Genomic DNA, 20,316 nt, shown 5'->3' with positions numbered 1-20,316 from the left:
AAAAGCCATTAGATGGCGATATTTCCTAACAGCTATCTAAAACCAAGCTACATTTCTTCCAAAATTCAGATATTAGCAAATTTCAGATTTTCCTTCTTAAAAATAGAAACATATTAAAATAAAACATACTTAATATCTTTCAGAGCCATAAGACTGAATTATCAAACGTTAACTAAGAAAAACAAAATTATGAGTACAGCCATATGCCTTGCTTATTTTACTAATCATTACTTGGCTGCCTCTAGAATTTCAAACATACGTACAGCAGCCACCTGTTTTCGTGGAGCCTTCTCAGTAAACATCGCCAACATCCCTGCAATGTTTCTGCAATGCTTTGCCAATGCTGATGACAGCCTAAGGTTTCACAGACTTTAATCAGGCCAGAAATTTCCCAGAAATCTTGACCATCTTAGTTAGATGAAGATCAGTCAGAGCCTGTAGTCACCTTAGGTGTACTCCACAGGCCTTTTAAACATCCTAAGGGTCTCTTTAACATAAAGATACTATTTTCAAGTCACCATCGAGAAGAGGTCGTTCACTCTCTTTCTCTTAAAAATAAAACCAAAGAAACTTTCAACATTGTGATATGTACATAGTGTTTATCAGTCGTTTTTCCAATTAGTAAGATTGAAAGTTCACCAGTTGATACATAAGATTTAGCAATAATTTGTTCTTATTCCTCTCCTCAACTAGCTGCCTGCTTTTGTACAATTTCTTCTTCATTTCAATCTGTCATTCTTACATTCTTAGCTGTAATCCCAGCTAAGATTCCTTTATTGACTCAATTTCTTCTCCAGTATGTTAAAACTGTTTGTTTACAAATAAATCATAACCCATCTGCTTTAACAAACAAGCAGAATATATTTCCCTTCAAAGCAATTATCACACAATGAAATTCTTGGGCTTATTTTCTTTTTCCCTTTTAGAAGCTACCTGACACAGGTTCACAGCTATGTTCCTAGCATCTGGCAATGTTATCCAGTAAACATGTACGTGGAGAAGCTAACAAAAATCATAAAATCAAAGTATCATAAACATAAAACTACACATTTTAAGCTATTCCATAAATACTCGTATTTCAATAACTTAGTGTAAAAAAAAGCACGTGCACAGGCATACACACATGCAAATCCATGTGAATGACACCGATTTTAACCAAACTCTGAAAATAATTCAAAATACCCATGCTCATATCTGTGACCAAGTGAAAGCTCATGTAATATTATGATAAACAGATTACCATCATTTGTTAATTCATCATGGGTTCACTGAATGTACTATGTATATTAATAGTACACATTCTCCACCCCAAGGGTGCTTGTAATCTCACAGAGTAAAATACATACACAAAATGCTGTACCTCAGTATATAGACATATCACATGTAATATTTTGATACATGCATACAGTGTGCAGTGATCAAATCAGGGTAAATGAGATATCTATCACCTCAAACATTACACACAACACTTTTTATATACTGAGGTACAGCATTTCGTGTATTTTGTGTATGTATATGTATATGTAAAATATATACATATTTATGGGCTACATGTGATATTTTGTACCAATAAAATAAATTATGTACCAATTAAATTAAAAAATAAATAGGGCCCGGCGCGGTGGCTCATGCCTGTAATCACAGCACTTTGGGAGACCGAGGCAGGCAGATCACAAGGTCAGGACATCGAGACCACCCTGGCTAACATGGTGAAACCCCGTCTCTACTAAAAATACAAAAAATCAGCTGGGCGTGGTGGCAGGTGCCTGTAATCCCAGTTACTCGGGAGACTGAGGCAGGAGAATGGTATGAACCCAGGAGGCAGAGTTTGCGGTGAGCCGAGATCGCGCCACCGCACTGCAGCCTGGGCGACAGAGTGAGACTCCTTCTCAAAAAAAATAAAATAACAAATAAATAAATAAAAGGACATGGAAGGTGGGGAAAAGCCTTTAAAAATGTTGTGTAAATCATAATCAACGTGCTACAGGAATTGTAAGAAGAGAACACTCCAGACAACAAAATGAGAGCGGAGTTTCTCATGGGTTGGGGGCTTTGAGGGAGCCAGTAGGACCACTTGGCCTGTGTCTCACATTTATATATTTGGAGATGCTGTCCCCAAACAAGTGTCTACATACATTGGATTTGAGTATGTGGAATAATAATGTGAATGTGCTATGTGCAAATATTTAAAACATACCAAAAATTTTTGTAAACCATTTGGGGATTTTTATTTTTAACACACCAGAAACCTTGCTATCAGAAGTGGGCTGGGCCCCCTGGTCCTCTAAGAAGTTCTGAGAAGGGGAATGTGTGATAAGGGGAATGTGTTGAAGACAAGAGTGTGAGCACAAAAGTGGAGATACGGGGACATACATTACAGCCGAGAGCTTCGTCTTTGGGGCTGACAGCACATGCTAAGAGGTGGAATGACTGATAGTCCACAGACAAAGGCTGGCGCCAGACCAACGACCTTGATTTTAGGTAATAAGGAGTTTACAGCAGTGACAAAATAGGGTGAGGGAGTTTAAAAAGCAATTTCCAAATCATATCTATGCCTAAAGATAAATAATAAATATGAGAGAACCATAAGCATATGAAAACTTCAGTCTGTGTGAAAAGGTCCCAAATATGTCCTTAAGATCATATTACAGTCATATAAAGTTCTCTAAATAAGGTCTACTCTTCTAAAGAAAATATTCTAATTTGAATGCTTCCAATTTTGCTGCTTAAACAGCAAAGGGAAGTCTGGGTAAAAACTACATCACGTCAGGCTTGTGGTATGCAATATTCAGAAAGCAACAACAGTTTCAATTACTGAAACTGAGATGAATTATCCTTAAAGCAAAAACAGACATTGGCAGAGGATGGAAGCCAAGTCGGCCTTAGGCTGAAATATGTAACCACTGTAGGACTTACACAAAAATACGGTAGCATCAATCCACCAACAGCAGTACAAGGGCTTTGGGCACCAATCTCTGGGCACCCAGGTATCACTTTGATCCTAGGATTAGTGATTTTCAAGCTCTAATAGGCACATGAATCTTCAGAGAATATTGTATTTAAACATGTAGATTGGAGGGCTGGGTGTGATGGCTCACACCTGTAATCCCAGCACTCCGGGAGGCCGAGGCAGGTGGATCATAAGGTTAGGAGATCGAGACCATCCTGGCTAACACGGTGAAACCCCATCTCTACTAAAAATACAAAAAATTAGCAGGCGTGGTGGCAGGTGCCTGTAGTCCCAGCTACTTGGGAGGTTAAGGCAGGAGAATGGCATGAACCCGTGAGGTGGAGCTTGCAGTGAGCCAAGATCGCACCACTGCACTCCAGCCTGGGCAACAGAGCGAGACTCCGTCTCAAAAAAAAAAAAAAAAAAAAGAGAAGAAAAGAAAATGTAAAAAAAGGTAGATTGGAATGCAGAGTAGTCGGAGGGGTTATCAATCAAGACTGCTGATCCAAGGGTAACAAGACATTACATGATAGAAGCGTGACATCTCAGAAATGGAAGGGACATGATAAATCACCTTCCAGGAGTTCTTCTGCTGGAGGACACAGACTATACTTCAATACCTTTAGTTTCCTTTCTGATCCTACGTATTTATTTTATGCATTTTACCATTTTTATGATGAAGTCAATAAGTTTTATCAGTCTGCAATGGAAGTCCATGGTACAAAAACTTCCTACCAAGAATCTCTCAATTGAACCCTTATGTGATGCAGTTATTCACTCATTTATTCATCTTTTATTAAACTTTCAGGTACTTCGGCCCTGGTGATGCAACATTCTGAGTATATTGTCATTTAGGGACAGGAAATCATACTACTCCTCAGGCATCAGTTTTTTCTTCTGAAAAAAAAAAAAATAAATGAGGGACAGAGAAATAGGTGTTCTTTCCAAATGTAATATTTTATGGTTCCATTACCTGAGCCACAGAGGAAAGAAAGGCTCAAGGCAAATTAATAAAAAATGAATTGATTCATATAATAAATCATTCGAAAATATTTATGATCACCCTTTTATCATTATTTTCACACAACTTGAGGCAATTCAGCAATTTATTATGCAATCAATAATTATATTTTTTATTAAACATTTAAAACCATTATTTTCAGCAAACTATCGCAACGACAGAAAACCAAACACCAAATGTTCTCACTCATAGGTGGGAATTGAACAACGAGAACACTTGGACACAGGAAGGGGAACATCACACACCGGGGCCTGTTGTGGGGTGGGGGGAGGGGGGAGGGATAGCATTAGGAGATACACCTAACGTAAATGACAATTTAATGGGTGCAGCACAGCAACATGGCACATGTATACATATGTAACAATCCTGCACGTTGTGCACATGTACCCTAGAACTTAAAGTATAATAAAAAAAAAAGATAAAAATAAAAAAGAAATTTAGAGGTGGGTAAGAAAGAAGTAAATTTTCTGTACTGTAGAATAGCTTTCTCTTAAGCATTTTCCATCACCCTTTAGATTAAGCATTGTGCTTTTCCTAATATATTTTCAATCAGTTGTTTGTTTGGCAATGTTTTCACAGATCCGAAAAACTTGGCCTGTTTCATTGAGTAACCTGATCAGTAGAAAATCAGTTGGAAATCTACATTTCCAATGCAAACAATCCAGTCCACAGATTGAAAACATTTGTGCTTACTGGAGTGATTTTTTACACCTAACACACAGAAAAAAATTGTTTTGTAAGCTTCATTTTGTTTAGTTTGAAATAAATTCAGTCAGTAATGTCTACTTGGCCATGTTTTCTCTATTTTAAATTGTATATTTCTCTTAAGGTGCTTTGCTAAGGCCTTCTTTAAAAGAAAATAAGACTTTCAATGAGCAAAAAAATTCTTTCCTTTTGGATATTTTTGAAAAGAAGATTAACATATCCTTTTACCTCAGAATGTAAAATAGCAAAAATGAGAAACGACATTATCTGGGTGAGGCGTTTACAACCATTTTTAGAGGTTAAGACCCTTTATACCTCAGAATTGAGCCCCAGTGTTCAATCTATAAAGCAGACAACAGTGGAGCAATCCCAGGTACCATCCACAGCATCCTCTTCTGTCCACAAGGCATCTTCTCAGAGGACAGCGTGAAAACCAACCCTCTCAACCAGCTTTCATCAATTTAGCATCGTAATAGTTGTATTAGTGTACCACATGCACTATTAGTTTAACCTTAGCTTAATCATCGCCATTAGTGAAAGAAAAATCGCTCATCGGTCAATAGACACCGATGACTAAGGAGCTGTAAAATCAATGACTGGAAATGTTTATTTGTACAAGTTAGTTTTAACTAATTTGTTATCAGACACATTTTTAAACTTACTTATTTTTAACAACATCAGCATCTCCTCAGATGAACCTTGCTTTCACATGATAGATCTTTATTTAATATCACCTATAATGTTCCTTTCACTGTTTCTTTCCCAACTATCTCTTCTTCTAGTTAAATATCTGCTATTTCTTTAAGCATTTTTTTTTTCTTTTTTTTTTTTTGAGACAGAGTCTCTTTCTGTCACCTAGGCTGGAGTGCAGTGGCATGAGGCACAATATCGGCTCATTGCAACCTCCACCTCCCCAGTTCAAGCGATTCTCCTGCCTCAGCCTCCTGAGTAGCTGGGATTACTGGTGTGCACCACCAAGCCCAGCTCATTTTTTTTTTTTTTTTTTTTTTTATTGAGATGGAGTTTCACTCTTGTCGCCCAGGCTGGAATGCAATGGTGCGATCTCAGCTCACTGCATCCTCTGCCTCCTGGGTTGAAGCAATTCTCCTGTCTCAGCCTCCCAAGTAGCTGGGATTACTGGCACCTGCCACCACGCATGGCTAAGTTTTGTATTTTTAGTAGAGATGGGGCTTCACCATGTTGGCCAGGCTGGTCCTGAACTCCTGACCTCAGGTAATCCACCCGCCTCGGCATCCCAGAGTGTTGGGATTACAGGCATGAGCCACCGTGCCTGGCCTAATTTTTGTATTTTTTTTTTTAGCAGAGACAGGGTCTTGCCTTTTGGCTATGCTGGTCTTAAACTCCTGGCCTAAAGTGATCCACCCGCCTTGGCCTCCCAAAGTGCTGGGATTACAGGCATAAGCTACCATGCCCGACTTCTTTAACCATTCTTAACAGGCACAAATCTCCCAAGTAAATAGTGACAGTAACTTACTAAATAGTTTTCATATGCCATTCACAGAACTATGAGCCTTGTTGGATTCCAGCATTTAATCCCGTAACACCCCTATGAGTTAAGTTCTTTATTATTCCCCAGACTCCAGATGAAGGAACTGAGGGTTTCTAAAGGTTACATGATTAGCCCAGGTTCATACTCACCAGACTTCCTATTTATAATATATATATATATTTGTGTATTCTACAAGGCACACACAGCCCATCTTTAGTTATTCAGGGTTTATTCTATAGATTATTTCAACTCCCTCTGCCTATCCCAAAGTCCTTTCATGAACTCACTTCTTGATCTTTCAATTTCTCTAGATCGTTTTCACTGAGTCCTCTAAATAAGTCTTTGAACCCACACCATAGTACTTCATACACCCGCAACTATCCACCATGGTGGGAATGTAAGATAATAATTCACCACCTGTATACCCATAGGAATATCCTTCAGCATCTCTAAGCTGTACTGTAATGCGTATTTACTGTCTGACAATATCCTCATACAGCTCTGTATGTGTTTGATTTGTTTTCTCCACTAATTACTTGAGGATAGAAAGCATGAGTGATGTGTCCTTGGCCTTTCCTGCTGTTTCTGCTATATGCTAGGTCCATAGAGATGAACAATAAAAGTAACGACTTCATTACCAAATGAAAGTGAAATTTTAACAGCCTGGTTGGCTGCTCTCTTATAGCTCCATATAAAAGATTACCAGGACAGAGAATATAAATAATTGGCTATGTTACACAGGCTGGGCAAGGTGTGGCTCATGCCTGTAGTCCCAGCCACTTGGGAGGCTAAATGGGGAGGATAGGAGGTTGAGGCTTCAGTGAGCTATGATCACCACAGTACTCCGGCCTGGGCTACAGGGCAAGACCCTGTCTCAAAAAATAAATAAAATAAAATAAAATAAAATAAAATGTAGTTTGGAAATCACTTGTAAATTTTAATTAATCATGAGGTTTATTTCCTTCTATAGGAGGTCAACCTCACGTATCGTCATTATTATTGCTTTCACTTGTATAGTGCTTTTTAATTCTGCCCATATTTAAATCCATTATCTCATTGCTTCCTCACAATAACCTTGGCACTATGTATGATTATTAGCATCAACCTCATTTTTTACAGATGAGAAAGCCAGAGTTCAGAGAATTAGATGACTTTCTCAGGTAGTTAGTTGTAGAATAGATGTGAGAAGTCCTGGCCCTGTGAGGTCTGAATTTTCCATTTTTCAGTGCATCGTGATGCCATCCTGTTAAATAAACTCTGATACATAGCGGAGGTACAAACTGTACAACAACAACAACAACAAGAAAAAATTCAGAGTTATGTCGAAATCAAAATAAAGTATGTGTATAATTTATATATTAAAAGTGTGCATGAATTATTTCTACTGCTATTGGTTTCCAGGTACAACTACAATTCAAAATGCATATTTGATCAAAATACATCATCTTAACATACATAGCACATGCATATAGGAAGGGCTTAATAAATGCTTATTTTACAATCTGCACACCTATATTGTTCTAGAAATTCACATGGTGACTATTTCTACCTACATTGGTTAAGGGACAAAAGTAGAGAAATGCTCCAGGACTCCCTATAGCTATGCAACATCAGACACTCCATTTAATTTAATAGTTTCTGTCAGTTACACGAGACACTGTTACACCATTTCCTTGTCCTCATCATTACCTCTTCTACAAGGCAAGTGAAACAAAACAAAACCAATCTTTCTAGAAATGTTTCAAATCTGGAATTAAACGTATTGGTAAACCAAAACCAACTTACAACACCCCCAAACTTACCCTATTTCATGTTTATAGAACAAAAGGGGTATCAACTACTTACTTAATCCTAAACCAGTAAGACATGAACTACATTTTGATTTATGGTAGTGGTAAAATACTTTCTATAACCCAGTATCTGCTAAATTGCCACATGCCCTATTTCAGATTTTTGTTTCAATCATCACACACTGTGATGCCTGGGATTTTTCATGCGAATATTCATATAAAGTTTACAATGCCCCATTTTATATTTATTTAGTCACTTTTCAACCTTAAAATGAATATTTTGCTCTAGCATCCTTCACATCTTCATTTCAACTTACTTCATTTCAATTTACTCTAAACTTCTGTATTGGACTATTCTCTGGCAAAACTACAACTTACTAAATAAGTTAAATTAAATACATACTGACCTTACCACAAAAGTTCAAAATGCATTTGATATGGTTCGGCTGTGTCCCTACCCGAATCTCATCTTGAATTCCCACATGTTGTGGGAGGGACCCAGTGGGAGGTAATTAAACAATGGGGGCAAGTCTTTCCCATGTTCTCATGATAGTGAATAAGTCTCATGAGATCTAATGGTTTTAAAAAGAGGAGTTCCCCTGAACAAGCTCTCGTCTCTTGTCTGCTGCCACGTGAGACGTGTCTTTCACCTCCCACCATGACTGTAAGTCCAATAAACCTCTTTCTTTTGTAAATTGCCCAGTCTTGGGTATGTCTTTATCATCATCGTGAAAACAGACTAATACAGCATTTAATGATTAAACACAAACTTCTTTCTTCCTTCTCCCATTTCCAGCCCCTACTCTTTGAAACAACGCAGTGTCAATGATAGACTTCAAACTCTTTCTTATTTTGTCTATTTCTCCTTTCTTAACATGTCATGTGTTCCTCACTTTATAATTTGCTTTCATAAATATCAGAATAGATAAGCACAACCTCATTAATATAGCCTTTTCATCAGGTGCAAAATAAAGACCATAGAATCCAGGTCATGAGGGAAGCCTGCCTGAACGAACCTGATAAGCTGTATTTCCACTCACGTCACATTATTCTTCCATTTAGGAAGTTATTTATAATTACCCTGATAGAGATAGAGGAATGTTATAAGCAATTTTCGTAGACAATTTACAATACAAACCTTAAAGAGATTATTTTATTGACTTGTCATTTAGCATATCACCAGATTCATGATCCTACTTTCCACACTTACCAAGTACCTTTCAGAGGACACGCTAACTAAGATGAGGTCATCTCCAACTCGTACTTTTTCTCCTTCTGATCGCTGCTTAGAGGCAGGGTGTATGGTCCACCAACAAGCCTCACCTGCAGAGATATGGATATGTGAAACACAAAAAAGTTCCTCTTAAAATCTATTTTCTTTGCCAATGATTCCAAACACACAACTTTCAGAAATCTGGAATTACTGCAAATTAATCTCTTACACCATGAAAAGAGAAAGAATTAAGCCTTAGCTTAAGATAAAATAAGATTCTTCTCGTAGAAACTGGGTGTGACACTTAGGGAAGGTTGAAGTCTTTTTCTTCCACTAAGAATTGCTTTACAGGGATATTTATTTATACTCATCTACGACTAAATTCACCACTCACACTGATCTGATTTCATCTTTACACACTCACATGTCATTATACTGTTCAATTGCTTTCTATAAAATCATCTCGTTTTTTGTCAATTTTCATTAGGACTTGGGGTTTTGTGATGTGACAATTGTAACAATTTTTTGAAAATGTTCTCAGTAGTTATTTTTGGATGCTGACTCAAAGAAGGATGCAAGGTATTATCATCTAAAGATTGTACTATCCTGTCCCCTTTTTACTTTATTATTTTAAAATGTGATGCTTTCTATTAAACTAAAGGTAACATATAAAAGAATCCTTTTATATAAGAATGAATTATAAAAGATCTTGGTTTACATCAACCAAACAATTTCTTCTAGGACAAGTTAATCATAAGCCTCATGAGCCACATGTCTCTTCTTCACTCTTTCTTCTCAATACCTAACATGTAAGCTTTGGCATGCTATTCTTCATTCTGTTCATAATACCCTTGAAAACCTAAATGCAACTTCTATCCCAAAATCAGAGGAGTGGTTTCATGATATCTGTCATCATCTACCATTCTTTCCCTTCACTCAACTTTATGGTTTTTCCATAACTCTTTTTTTTTTCTTGACTAATTCCTCAATGCCAGAATGTAACTTCCTAACAGTTGGACTTGGTATGTTTTGTTTACTGAGGTTTCTCCAGCTCCTGCTAGCCTATTAGAAGCACTCACTACAAATTTATTTTCATGAGTGAATTAATGAATTACCAAATAACATTTTGTAAGTATTCTTACAGTCAATATGTAATCTGTGTTTTTTCTTACAGAAACCATATTCTAACTTGCTTTTCTTATACTAACCATAATCTAACCTGAATGTCACCTGGCAGAATTCTTTATCTTAATTCATCCAATTCACATTTTTACAGTTGCAGGTAGCTTTTCATTTCATCCAAACATTTATAGTGTACCCACTATTGGCTAATCATTGCTTTAGCGGCTGGGATACATCAGTAAAGAAGGAAGAAAAAATTATCTGCCTTGAGAGTTTAATTCTGATGAAGGCAGGCAGACAACAAATAATAGATATAATAAATAATTGAGGAATTCAGAAGAAGTAGGGAACTATGGGAAAAAACAGAGTAGCATAAGGAAATCAGGACGCAGGGCGAAAACACTTACTTGTTTTGACTATTACATAATCTTCTCAAGGTAGGAAAACAAGTTCTAGACTGTGTCTGTGTCTTTTACTTCTTTTGTAGAGAGAACTGACAACTTTCTCATTTAACTGTGTGCTGAAATACATTAACTAGAATAAGAAAACTAAAAAACTAACAGAAATACAGAGGAATGACAGAGCCTGTACAAAACAAAGTCAGAATAATATATTTATTTATCTTTCTGGTGCCGGGGGTTCTTGGAATTTCTTTTACAAGACGATGCGTTGGTCTATTAAAAAGTTTATGAGGCTGGTAAACATAGATTTGTTTTTACCTTTTTGTTGTTTGTAAAAAATTTAGTGAATATGGGTAAATATTTTAAAGAGGGGGGAGTGGAGTGAGAGGATAGCTTGATCTCACTCTTGAAAGGAACAACTTAATAAAAGTTGAACTATTTCCTTCCGTTCTTTTTTCTACTTGGTCTTTAATTACAAAGTGATGCAGGCTCATTGTAAAAGACAAAACAGTCCAATTTTATAGGGGTAAAGTCACTGCAAAGTCTTCAGAGTATTGAGGAGAACATCAAGTTTGTGTTCTCCTAGTTTGATTCTCAAACAAAATAAACGTGTTAATATATACATTTTTGTTTCACAAATCTGAAAATGCACATCTGCTTGGACAGGTATGTAGAAGAATGCTCTGTGGGCAGAGAAATGAAGGAGACTTTCATTTTTGACCTTTTTATTTGAATGTTGGCATCAAGTATGTTATATTTTCAGACTTAAAAACATTTTTGAGAGAGACATGTAGAATTACTTCACAAACTAATTAGTGCATATTAATATGGTTAACACCCAGTAAATCATGTAGTAAATATTAATTTTCTATCCAAACCTACAAGAAGAATAAGGTTTGAAGCCTAGTTTGAACATCCAACTAATGATGTGGGAATAACCAAGAGGAATGATGTACATTTCCCCCTTCTAGGAAAAACTTTCATTCGAACATTTTTTCCTGACTCCATCCATGAGAACATTCATCCCGTGTATCGTATTTCCCAGCTTCTTCCAATCCAATCCCTGCAGGGTTCTCTCTGAACCCGGCTTCCCGCAGCACAAGATGCTCACCTGTGGTGTCCTCTTGCAAGCCAACATCAAAAGCCAGCTTATCAGTTGAAGACCGGGAGGTGGACAGGCAGCAAAGATACTATAAAATACAAAATAGTAGTTGTAAGTAGAGGTTTTGTTTGTCGTTTTTGAGACAAGGTTGCTCTGTTGCTCAGGCTGGAAGCGCAGTGGCGTGATCACAGCTCACTGCAGCCTCAACCTCCTGGGCTCAAGCAATCATCCCACCTCATCTTTCTGAGTAGCTGGGACTACAGGCACATGCCACCACGCCCGGCTAATTATTTTCTTTTTTGTAGAGATACAGTTTCACTATGTTGCCCAGGCTGGTCTCGAACTCCTAGACTCAAGTGATCCTCCTACCTCAGGCCCCCAAGTAGCTGGGATCACAGGTGTGCACCACTAAATCTGGTTAAATTTTTTTTTCATAGAGATGAGATCTCCCTATGTTGCCCAAGGTGATCTCAAACTCCTAAACTCAAGCAATCTCCCACCTCCACCTCCCAAAGTGCTGGGAATATAGGCATGAGCCACAGTGACCAGCCATCCTTAAGGTTTATAGTCGCACCAGCAGAGTCTTATTCTGACCCGTAATTTGGCATCCATCTATCCCTATTGTTCTTAGTGTCTTCCTGAAAATCTGGATGCTTCTGCACAAAGCCCAGATTTTTACATGTCTGTGAGGCAGAACAGCACGCATTAGGGGCAATATCCTAAAGGAACTGTAGTCTTTTTTTCCCTTATAAAAGACAAAGAAAATGTTCTCTGTCAGTACAGGAAGACAAGTAACTGGGGATGTATTTGTACATCTCTCACTTCATGTGATATTCATGATCATCTGCAAAAGTACAATGTAGTCTGACAGTTAGAAATCTTTCTCCCAAACAAATTTGAAGACTATTCTCTTTTATCTTCTAGTTTTGTTTCCATTTAAAAATGTTTAACTCTTTGAAATCCACCTAGAATTTATTTTGGTGCACAGCATGTCACTGCACTAAAATGAGGTTTATCGTGTGTCTACGTACGTGTGCATTTCCACAGGAGTAATCACTCTTGCAACACCATCATCTACTTATTCTTCCCACCCTTATGTGTTCCTAACTGTATATTCTTGGACATAAAGTTTAGGATCATTTTTCAAGCCTACTGCTCCCCAACCCGATGCCACAAAGTGTTGTAAGAACAGAGATACAAAGATGAATGTGGTAGGATCTCAAAGTACACTACCATCACCAAGCAAGTGCACTGCCAGCAAGCCCCCTTTAGAATCACCGGGAAAATAATGCAAAGGCCAGAAATGTCTTATTATGGTATAGGGCCCATCCAGCTAAGTGTGTGTCTGTGAGTGTGAGAAGGCAGATGAACCAATCAGTGGCAGATATGCTGGTATGTTAGGTGGAATCCAGTGCCATGGGGATGTGAAATCAAATTGACCTGCAGATTCTGATTCTGACTCTTAACTACAAAGCAATGGCTCCCAAGGTTATAGTCAAGAGGCTCCCAGGGTCCCTAAACTTGTTTTTAGCCACGGCAGAAGTGTCAGTCTGACCTCAAGACAGGTAGCCCACGATAAACCCCTATGTTTATAGACTTTAAATATAAATTGTGCTTAACATCTGCCTTTATTTTTTAAAAAGGTAACAACTTTGCAATAATCAGACTTCCCAGACAAAAACAAAGTGATTCCTATTAAAGTCTTTTGTAATTTTTTCAGTAACAGTACAGTATTAGGCACTGTAACTATTAACATATGCTTTCTCCTTAATGTTTCTAGTAACTCTGAGCTAGATTCTATGATTATTCCACTAAGTGTTAATTAAAAAGAGCAAGAACTTGGTCTTATTCACTACTATATCCAGGACCTAAAACAGTACCTAGCACATAGTAGATGCCAAATAATATTTATTTAATGAATGTATAAAAATTTCAGGTGTAATTACAGGCTCGATTATGCAAAATATCCCAGGCTGTCCAGCACGTGGCAAACTGAGACTGAATCCAAATCTAACAACCAAGTTGAGGCTCTTAACCCAACTATTATGTATAGAGTAGTTGTCTTAAAAGAAACCCTCACATTTATTATTTCATGTAGTTCACGTGTTTTGATTGCTGTAGAATGTGGAATTGTTGCCATAAAATTTTAATATGTGATTGCTCTATACAAATTGTTTTTATATATTTTTCTTACATCCAACCACGTTATGAAACTGTTTTATGTTGTTTTATATCTTGACATGTCAGCCAAAATTTCCACAATGTTAGTTAGCAATGGTAGATAAAACATATTCTTATTTTTATTTTAGTTAATTTGATTTTAAAAATGGCTTCAGCATTTCACAATTACAATATTCACTATTGATTTGACACTGATAATCTTTATCACTGAGGAAATAATCAATGTTTAGTTTTTATTAAGAATGAGCATCGAGTTTTATTAAAAACCTTTTCCAGCACTTGCTAACATGATCACAAGTTTTCTTATCTGACCTATTCATGTGATGTAACACATTAAATGATATTATTAAATCATCATTAAAATCACGTCCATGTATTTTCTATACTTCTCATCCTATACTTTTGAATTTTATCAAATAGACAATTAAAATCAAGTTATCACATAAATATCCACGATTGAGATTGAAAATTTGTGTGCCCTTGTTGGATAGCGGTATTTTTTATTTTTATTTCTTATTATACTTTAAGTTCTAGGGTACATGTGCACAATGTGCAGGTTTGTTACATACGTATACATGTGCCATGTGCCATGTGGGTGTGCTGCACCCATTAACTCGTCATTTACATTAGGTATATCTCCTAATGCTATCCCTCCCACCTCTCCCCACCCCACGACAGGCCCTGGTGTGTGATGTTCCCCTTCCTGTGTTCAAGTGTTCTCATTGTTCAATTCCCACCTATGAGTGAGAACATGCAGTGTTTGGTTTTTTGTCCTTGCGATAGTTTGCTGAGAATGATGGTTTCCAGCTTCATCCATGTCCCTACAAAGGACATGAACTCATCCTTTTTTATGGCTGCATAGTATTCCATGGTGTATATGTGCCACATTTTCTTAATCCAGTCGGATAGTGGTATTGATACTTAGTCTTCTGCTTTAGAACAATTTACATAATATGGGAATCATCTACTTTTTAAAAGGAATGATCAAGTATATTATTATAGATATTGTATAATATTCTAGATATTGAACTATCATGTAGCCACTAAAATTATGTTGACAATGTAAACAACATGGAAAATGCTTATGTTACAAGAAAAGGAAAAGAAAATCATGCCGGGCATGGTGGCTTATGCCTGTAATCCCAGGACTTTGGGAGGCCAAGGCGAGAGGATCGTTTCAGCCTGGGAGCTCAAGACCAGCTTAGGCAAGATGGTGAGACTCCCATCTCTACAAGAAATTTAAAAATTAGCCAGGCATGGTAGCACACGCCTCTAGTCCTAGCTACTCAGGAGGTTGAAGCAAAAGAAACACTTGAGTCCCGGAGTTCAAGGCTACAGTTAGCCATGATCATACCACTGCACCTCAGCCTGGGTGACAGCAAGACCCTATCTCAAAAAACAAAATGATATAAATTTGGTAATGTAGTAAGATCTCAATTATGTTTTTTTTAAAAAAAAAAACCTTAAGGACAGAAGAGATTAAAACTTTTTTTAAAAGGCTCCAACAGTTTTTTCCTATTAGTGTGATCAGAATTTTTCTTCTGCAACTTCCAAATCATATAGAATACGTACTGCTTTTATAATTTAATAAAGCTCTTATAAGAATGGAATGAGGCCAGGCACGGTGGCTCACGCCTGTAATCCCAGCACTCCGGGAGGCCGAGCCAGGCGGATCACCAGGTCAGGAGATCGAGACCATCCTGGCTAACACGGTGAAACCCCATCTCTACTAAAAGTACAAAAAATTAGCTGGGTGTGGTGGTGGGCACCTGTAGTCCCAGCTACTTGGGAGGCTGAGGCAGGAGCATGGCGTGAACCTGGGAGGTGGAGCTTGCAGTGAGCCGAGATCGTACCACTGCACTCCAGCCTGGGCAACAGAACCAGACTCCATCTCAAAAAAAAAAAAAAAAAAAAAAAGGAATGAGACTTTTGCATATTTTTTACACATTTTATGTACATTGACCCTTGAACAACACAGGTTTGAACTGCACGAGCCCACTTACTAAGATGTTCTTCCCCCTCTACCATTCCTGAGACAGCAAAACCAATTCCTCGTCTTCTTCCTCCTTAGCCTATTTGACACGAAGGCAATGAGAATGAAAATCTTTATGATGATCCATTTCCACTTAATGTATAGAAAATATCTTTTTCTTTTGATTTTCTTTTCTCCAGCTTACTTTATTATAATACGGTATATAGTACATATACACAATATGTGTTGACTGGTATCGGTAAGGCTTCTGGTCCACAGGGGGATATTAATAGTTATCTTTTGAGGGAGTCAAAAGTTATATGTGATTTTCTACTGTGCAGGAGATTGGCACCCCTAACTCCTGTGTTGTTCAAGGGTCAGCTGTATATGTAATATCTAAGAATACTTTAAAGTATTTATAAAATATATATTTAAAACATTTACACATATACACATATATATGTGCATATATACATGAGGCAGAGAATGAGAAAACTGTGCCCAAGGGAAGCCTAGTGAATAACTGGGTGAAAGGAGGAGCAGATGTGGAAAAAGAGAAACCTGGTGAAGAAGAAAAAGAAGTTGGTGAGTACAATTAATACCGGAGCTCACAGGTAGATTTTCTTAAATCTGATCTTTCAATAAAGATACCTTATTTCTCTAATAAATGAACTCTTTCAAACAAAATCAGAAAAGAAAATATCTCTTGACTCTTACACCGCTCTCCTCCTAAAACCACTCTATCGAAAGTAAGATACTAAAGATGGTAATCATATAATGATAGAATTAAAGGACCTTAAAAGTCATCTGAGCCGACTCTCATCTTTTACATGAGAAACTAACAAGGGCACAAAGATATTAAAGAACACAAACGTCCAAGCTCATTAATACCATTGCAGAAATGATGCTGCCAGCATCTGCTGACCGCGTACCCCCAAATGGATCAGCACGACCACAGGGAGATGAAATAAAATGCATACTCACCATGCCACTATAGGAATGGCGCAGCAATATGGCATGTCCGTAGAGGAGTGTTCGATGACCACCACCTTGAGCAGTCTTTAGAGAGAAGAGAAAAAAAGGAGAACAAGAGAGAAAAACACAAAACGGTAACTTAACCAAGTCGATAAAATACTCTCTTGCTCTCAAAGGAACGTTAGTAGGAAAGAATGCATTAAGAGCTCTTGCAGACAAGCAAAGTGCTGTTGAAATAATGTATACATTGGAATAAAGTTAATGTAACCTCTATTATGGGATTAGCATTTTATCTAATTCTTGAAAAATAAACTTGGTATCAGTAAATAATTATCATAATTTATAGTTCTTTACTCATAATGTACTTAATAATAATCTGTTTCCCATCCTATTATGGTTTCCACTGGGTGGGAACCGTGGTACCTTGGTCACCACTGTATTCTAGGTGCCTACCTGCATGCGGAACATGCAAGAGGCACTAAATAAATGTTGATTCAGGCCAGGCGTGGTGGCTCAAGCCTGTAATCCCAGCACTTTGGGAGGCCGAGGCAGGCGATCACCTGAGGTCAGGAGTTCGAGACCAACCTGGTCAACATGGCAAAACCCCATCTCTAGTACAAATACAAAAATTAGCCAGGGGTGGTGGCACACGCCTGTAATCCCAGCTACTCGGGAGGCTGAGGCAGGATAATTACTTGAACCCAGGAGGCGGAGGTTGCAGTGAGCTGAGATTGCACCATTGCACTCCAGCCCGGGCAACAGAGCAGGACTCCATCTTAAAAAATAAATAAATAAATCAACGTTGATTCAACGAATGAGTCTTCCTAGAACACAAAATTGATCATAATGCCTCCAGGCTTAAAAACTTCTCATTCTTCCCAATTGCTTATAGGAAAGAGTCCAATCAATCCCTTTCCATGAAACAGAAGAGTGAGAGTGCTTCTTAAATTGAAGAGCTTGTAAAAACACAGATTCCTGGCCCTTACCACTGGTATTTTGATTCAGTAGGTCTGGGGTAGACACAGAGAAGTTTCGTTTCAATAATTTTCCAGGTGATGCTGATGCTGTTGGTCCAGAGACCACTTTGAGAAGCACAGAGAGACATTTGTCTCACTCATCTCTAGCCTCATCTTCAATCACCCTGTGCTCCAAACATACCCACTTCCCCTTCCCTGGATATGCCACACTGCTTTCATGCTGCCCTATCTCGGAACACAACGTTCCCTCTCTCTAGTCTTCTCTGCCTTATAAAGCCTTTTTAATAAGAAAGCCTCCAATAGTTTTTTCCTATTAATGTAATTGAAGGATTTTTCTGCTGTAACTTCCAAACTGTATAGAATAAATATGTATTGATTTTATAATTTAATAAAGTTTTTATAAGAATGGAATGAAACTTTTACATATTTTATGTACATGTGACTCTTGAATGACACAGGTTTGAATTGCACCGGCCCATTTATACTGAGATTTTTTCCCCCTCTACTTTTTAAAACTCAGATTAAAGACTACTTCCTCTATGAAGCCTCATCCAGTTTCCTCAAAGCTAGTCACTCTCCCCATCCTGCTGCAGCCCTAGGTATACACCTGTACATTGGCTTACACTCTATGCAAGAACCCTCCTCCCCTTGATCAGACTGAAAACTCCTCAAGGACAATGACACTGTCCTGATTATCATTTCACCTCCAGCTACGAGCGTGAGGTCAGGCACGGTAAGTACTCAGTAAACAACTGTCAAATGAAAAACTGGATATGGAGAAGCCCACTTCAGGCTGAGTAAGGAGTATGTATAAAGGGGTCATCGTATATAATCACAAGGTGTGTAAGAAAAAGGAAGCAATCATGGAATTTTAGTGTTGGGTTGCACAGAAAAACTTCACAGGAATTATAAAATTAGATCAGGGAAAGACCACGGAAGGTATAAAATATGACGAGAAGTTTGTACTTCTTTTTGCAGGAAAAGGAGGTCTTTAAAAATTTCCAGAGTAAGAGTGATGATACTGACCTGTGCCTTAAGAAGTACAGAAAGATGCTTTAATATCCAATATTATTATAACCTTTTTACTAAACAAATATCACATTCTTGTTGTTCCATATAATTTCTTAAAATAACTTTATGTTTTGCTTGAAAAAACTCAGAACTATTCTAAAAACAGATATTAAAAGGTATTAAAATAAGAAAAACTGCTGAAAAAAACACTTTTTGGGGGGGCCAGACGCAGTGGCTCATGCCTGTAATCCCAGCACTTTGGGAGACCAAGATGGGTGGATCGTGTGAGGTCAGCAGTTCAAGACCAGCCTGGCCAACACAGTGAAATTAAAATACAAAAATACAAACTAGCTGGGCGTGGTGGTGGGCGCCTGTAATCCCAGCTACTCTCAGGAGGCTGAGACAGGAGAATGGCTTGAACCTGGGAGGCGGAGATTGCAGTGAGCCGAGGTCACACCACTGCACTCCAGCCTGGGCAACAGAGCGAGATTCTGCCTCAAAAACCAAAACAAACAATCACTTTTTTTCACATAACTGAGAAGAAAAGGGAAAAATCTACTTTGAAAAACTATACTCCTTCAGAGAATGAGGCTCTCTTTAGAGAGCACTTATTTTTTCTATAATGCATTTGATTTATTGTGGCTAAGAACAATTTTATTTACTTTGTCTGGTTTGAATTACTTTGATAGAAGCTCACCTTTTCATACCAGATTTAAGTTCCAAAACTATAAAATCCACATGAACTTTAATAACACCTGGCAGCCACACGAGTCAAAACAAAATTTTTTAAAAGTGAAGGACAAGGCCTTGAAGTTAACCAGAAAGTGCTCGTTTTACCATAAAGCTTTGCCTACACATGTGTGTGTGTGTGTGACTAAAGAGGTTTACACACACATTAAAATTACTGGCTCTATATTTTGTTCTTTCTGGTTTGCTTTTTTTGTTTTTTGGCTCCATTTTTTTTTAAATACAGTTGGCCCAGAGCAAGGCAAAGTGCCTCATGCTTGTAATTCCAACTACCTGGGAGGCTGAGGCCGGAAGATCACTGGAGCCCAGGAGTTCCAGATTGCAGTGAGCTATGTTCATGCCACTGTACTCCAGCCTGGGTGACAGAGCAAGACCCTGTCTCTTAAAAAATAAAATAAGTAGTGAATCACACACCAGGGTCACTGAAGGATTATAACAACCCATGAGAATCCTGGCCTCAGTTCAAGATAAAGGTGCCTGAAAAGGCCAGTTTAACATTGTCAAGACATCCATTTGACACGGACTGGCTTACTTGGGATGGTGTCTTCATGGAAAGTCTCCTCAGGGAACAGATCAGGCTTAGGACAGTCCTAATGCATCACTGTTTAGCACCAACCAGCAGAAATAGGCTCCCACAAC

The 20,316-nt window shown here is 38.0% G+C and overlaps 1 protein-coding gene across 1 annotated transcript in view; it reads right to left on the bottom strand.

Moving 5' to 3' along the window:
* Positions 1-20,316, bottom strand: part of RYR2 (ryanodine receptor 2) — a 784,036-nt gene that overhangs the window by 451,023 nt on the left and 312,697 nt on the right. Inside the window, exons 6-8 of the mRNA XM_055233438.2 lie at positions 16,952-17,026; positions 11,824-11,902; positions 9,187-9,299 (exon numbers count right to left, since the gene is read on the bottom strand). Coding sequence (XP_055089413.1) covers positions 9,187-9,299; positions 11,824-11,902; positions 16,952-17,026 — 267 coding nt within the window. The remainder of the gene's footprint in view (positions 1-9,186; positions 9,300-11,823; positions 11,903-16,951; positions 17,027-20,316) is intronic.

The sequence above is a fragment of the Symphalangus syndactylus genome, chromosome 19, assembly GCF_028878055.3.
Source record: "Symphalangus syndactylus isolate Jambi chromosome 19, NHGRI_mSymSyn1-v2.1_pri, whole genome shotgun sequence".
NCBI lineage: Eukaryota > Metazoa > Chordata > Mammalia > Primates > Hylobatidae > Symphalangus > Symphalangus syndactylus.
The sequence above is the reverse complement of the archived record's forward strand: the minus strand, read 5'-3'. Positions and strand labels throughout refer to the sequence as shown.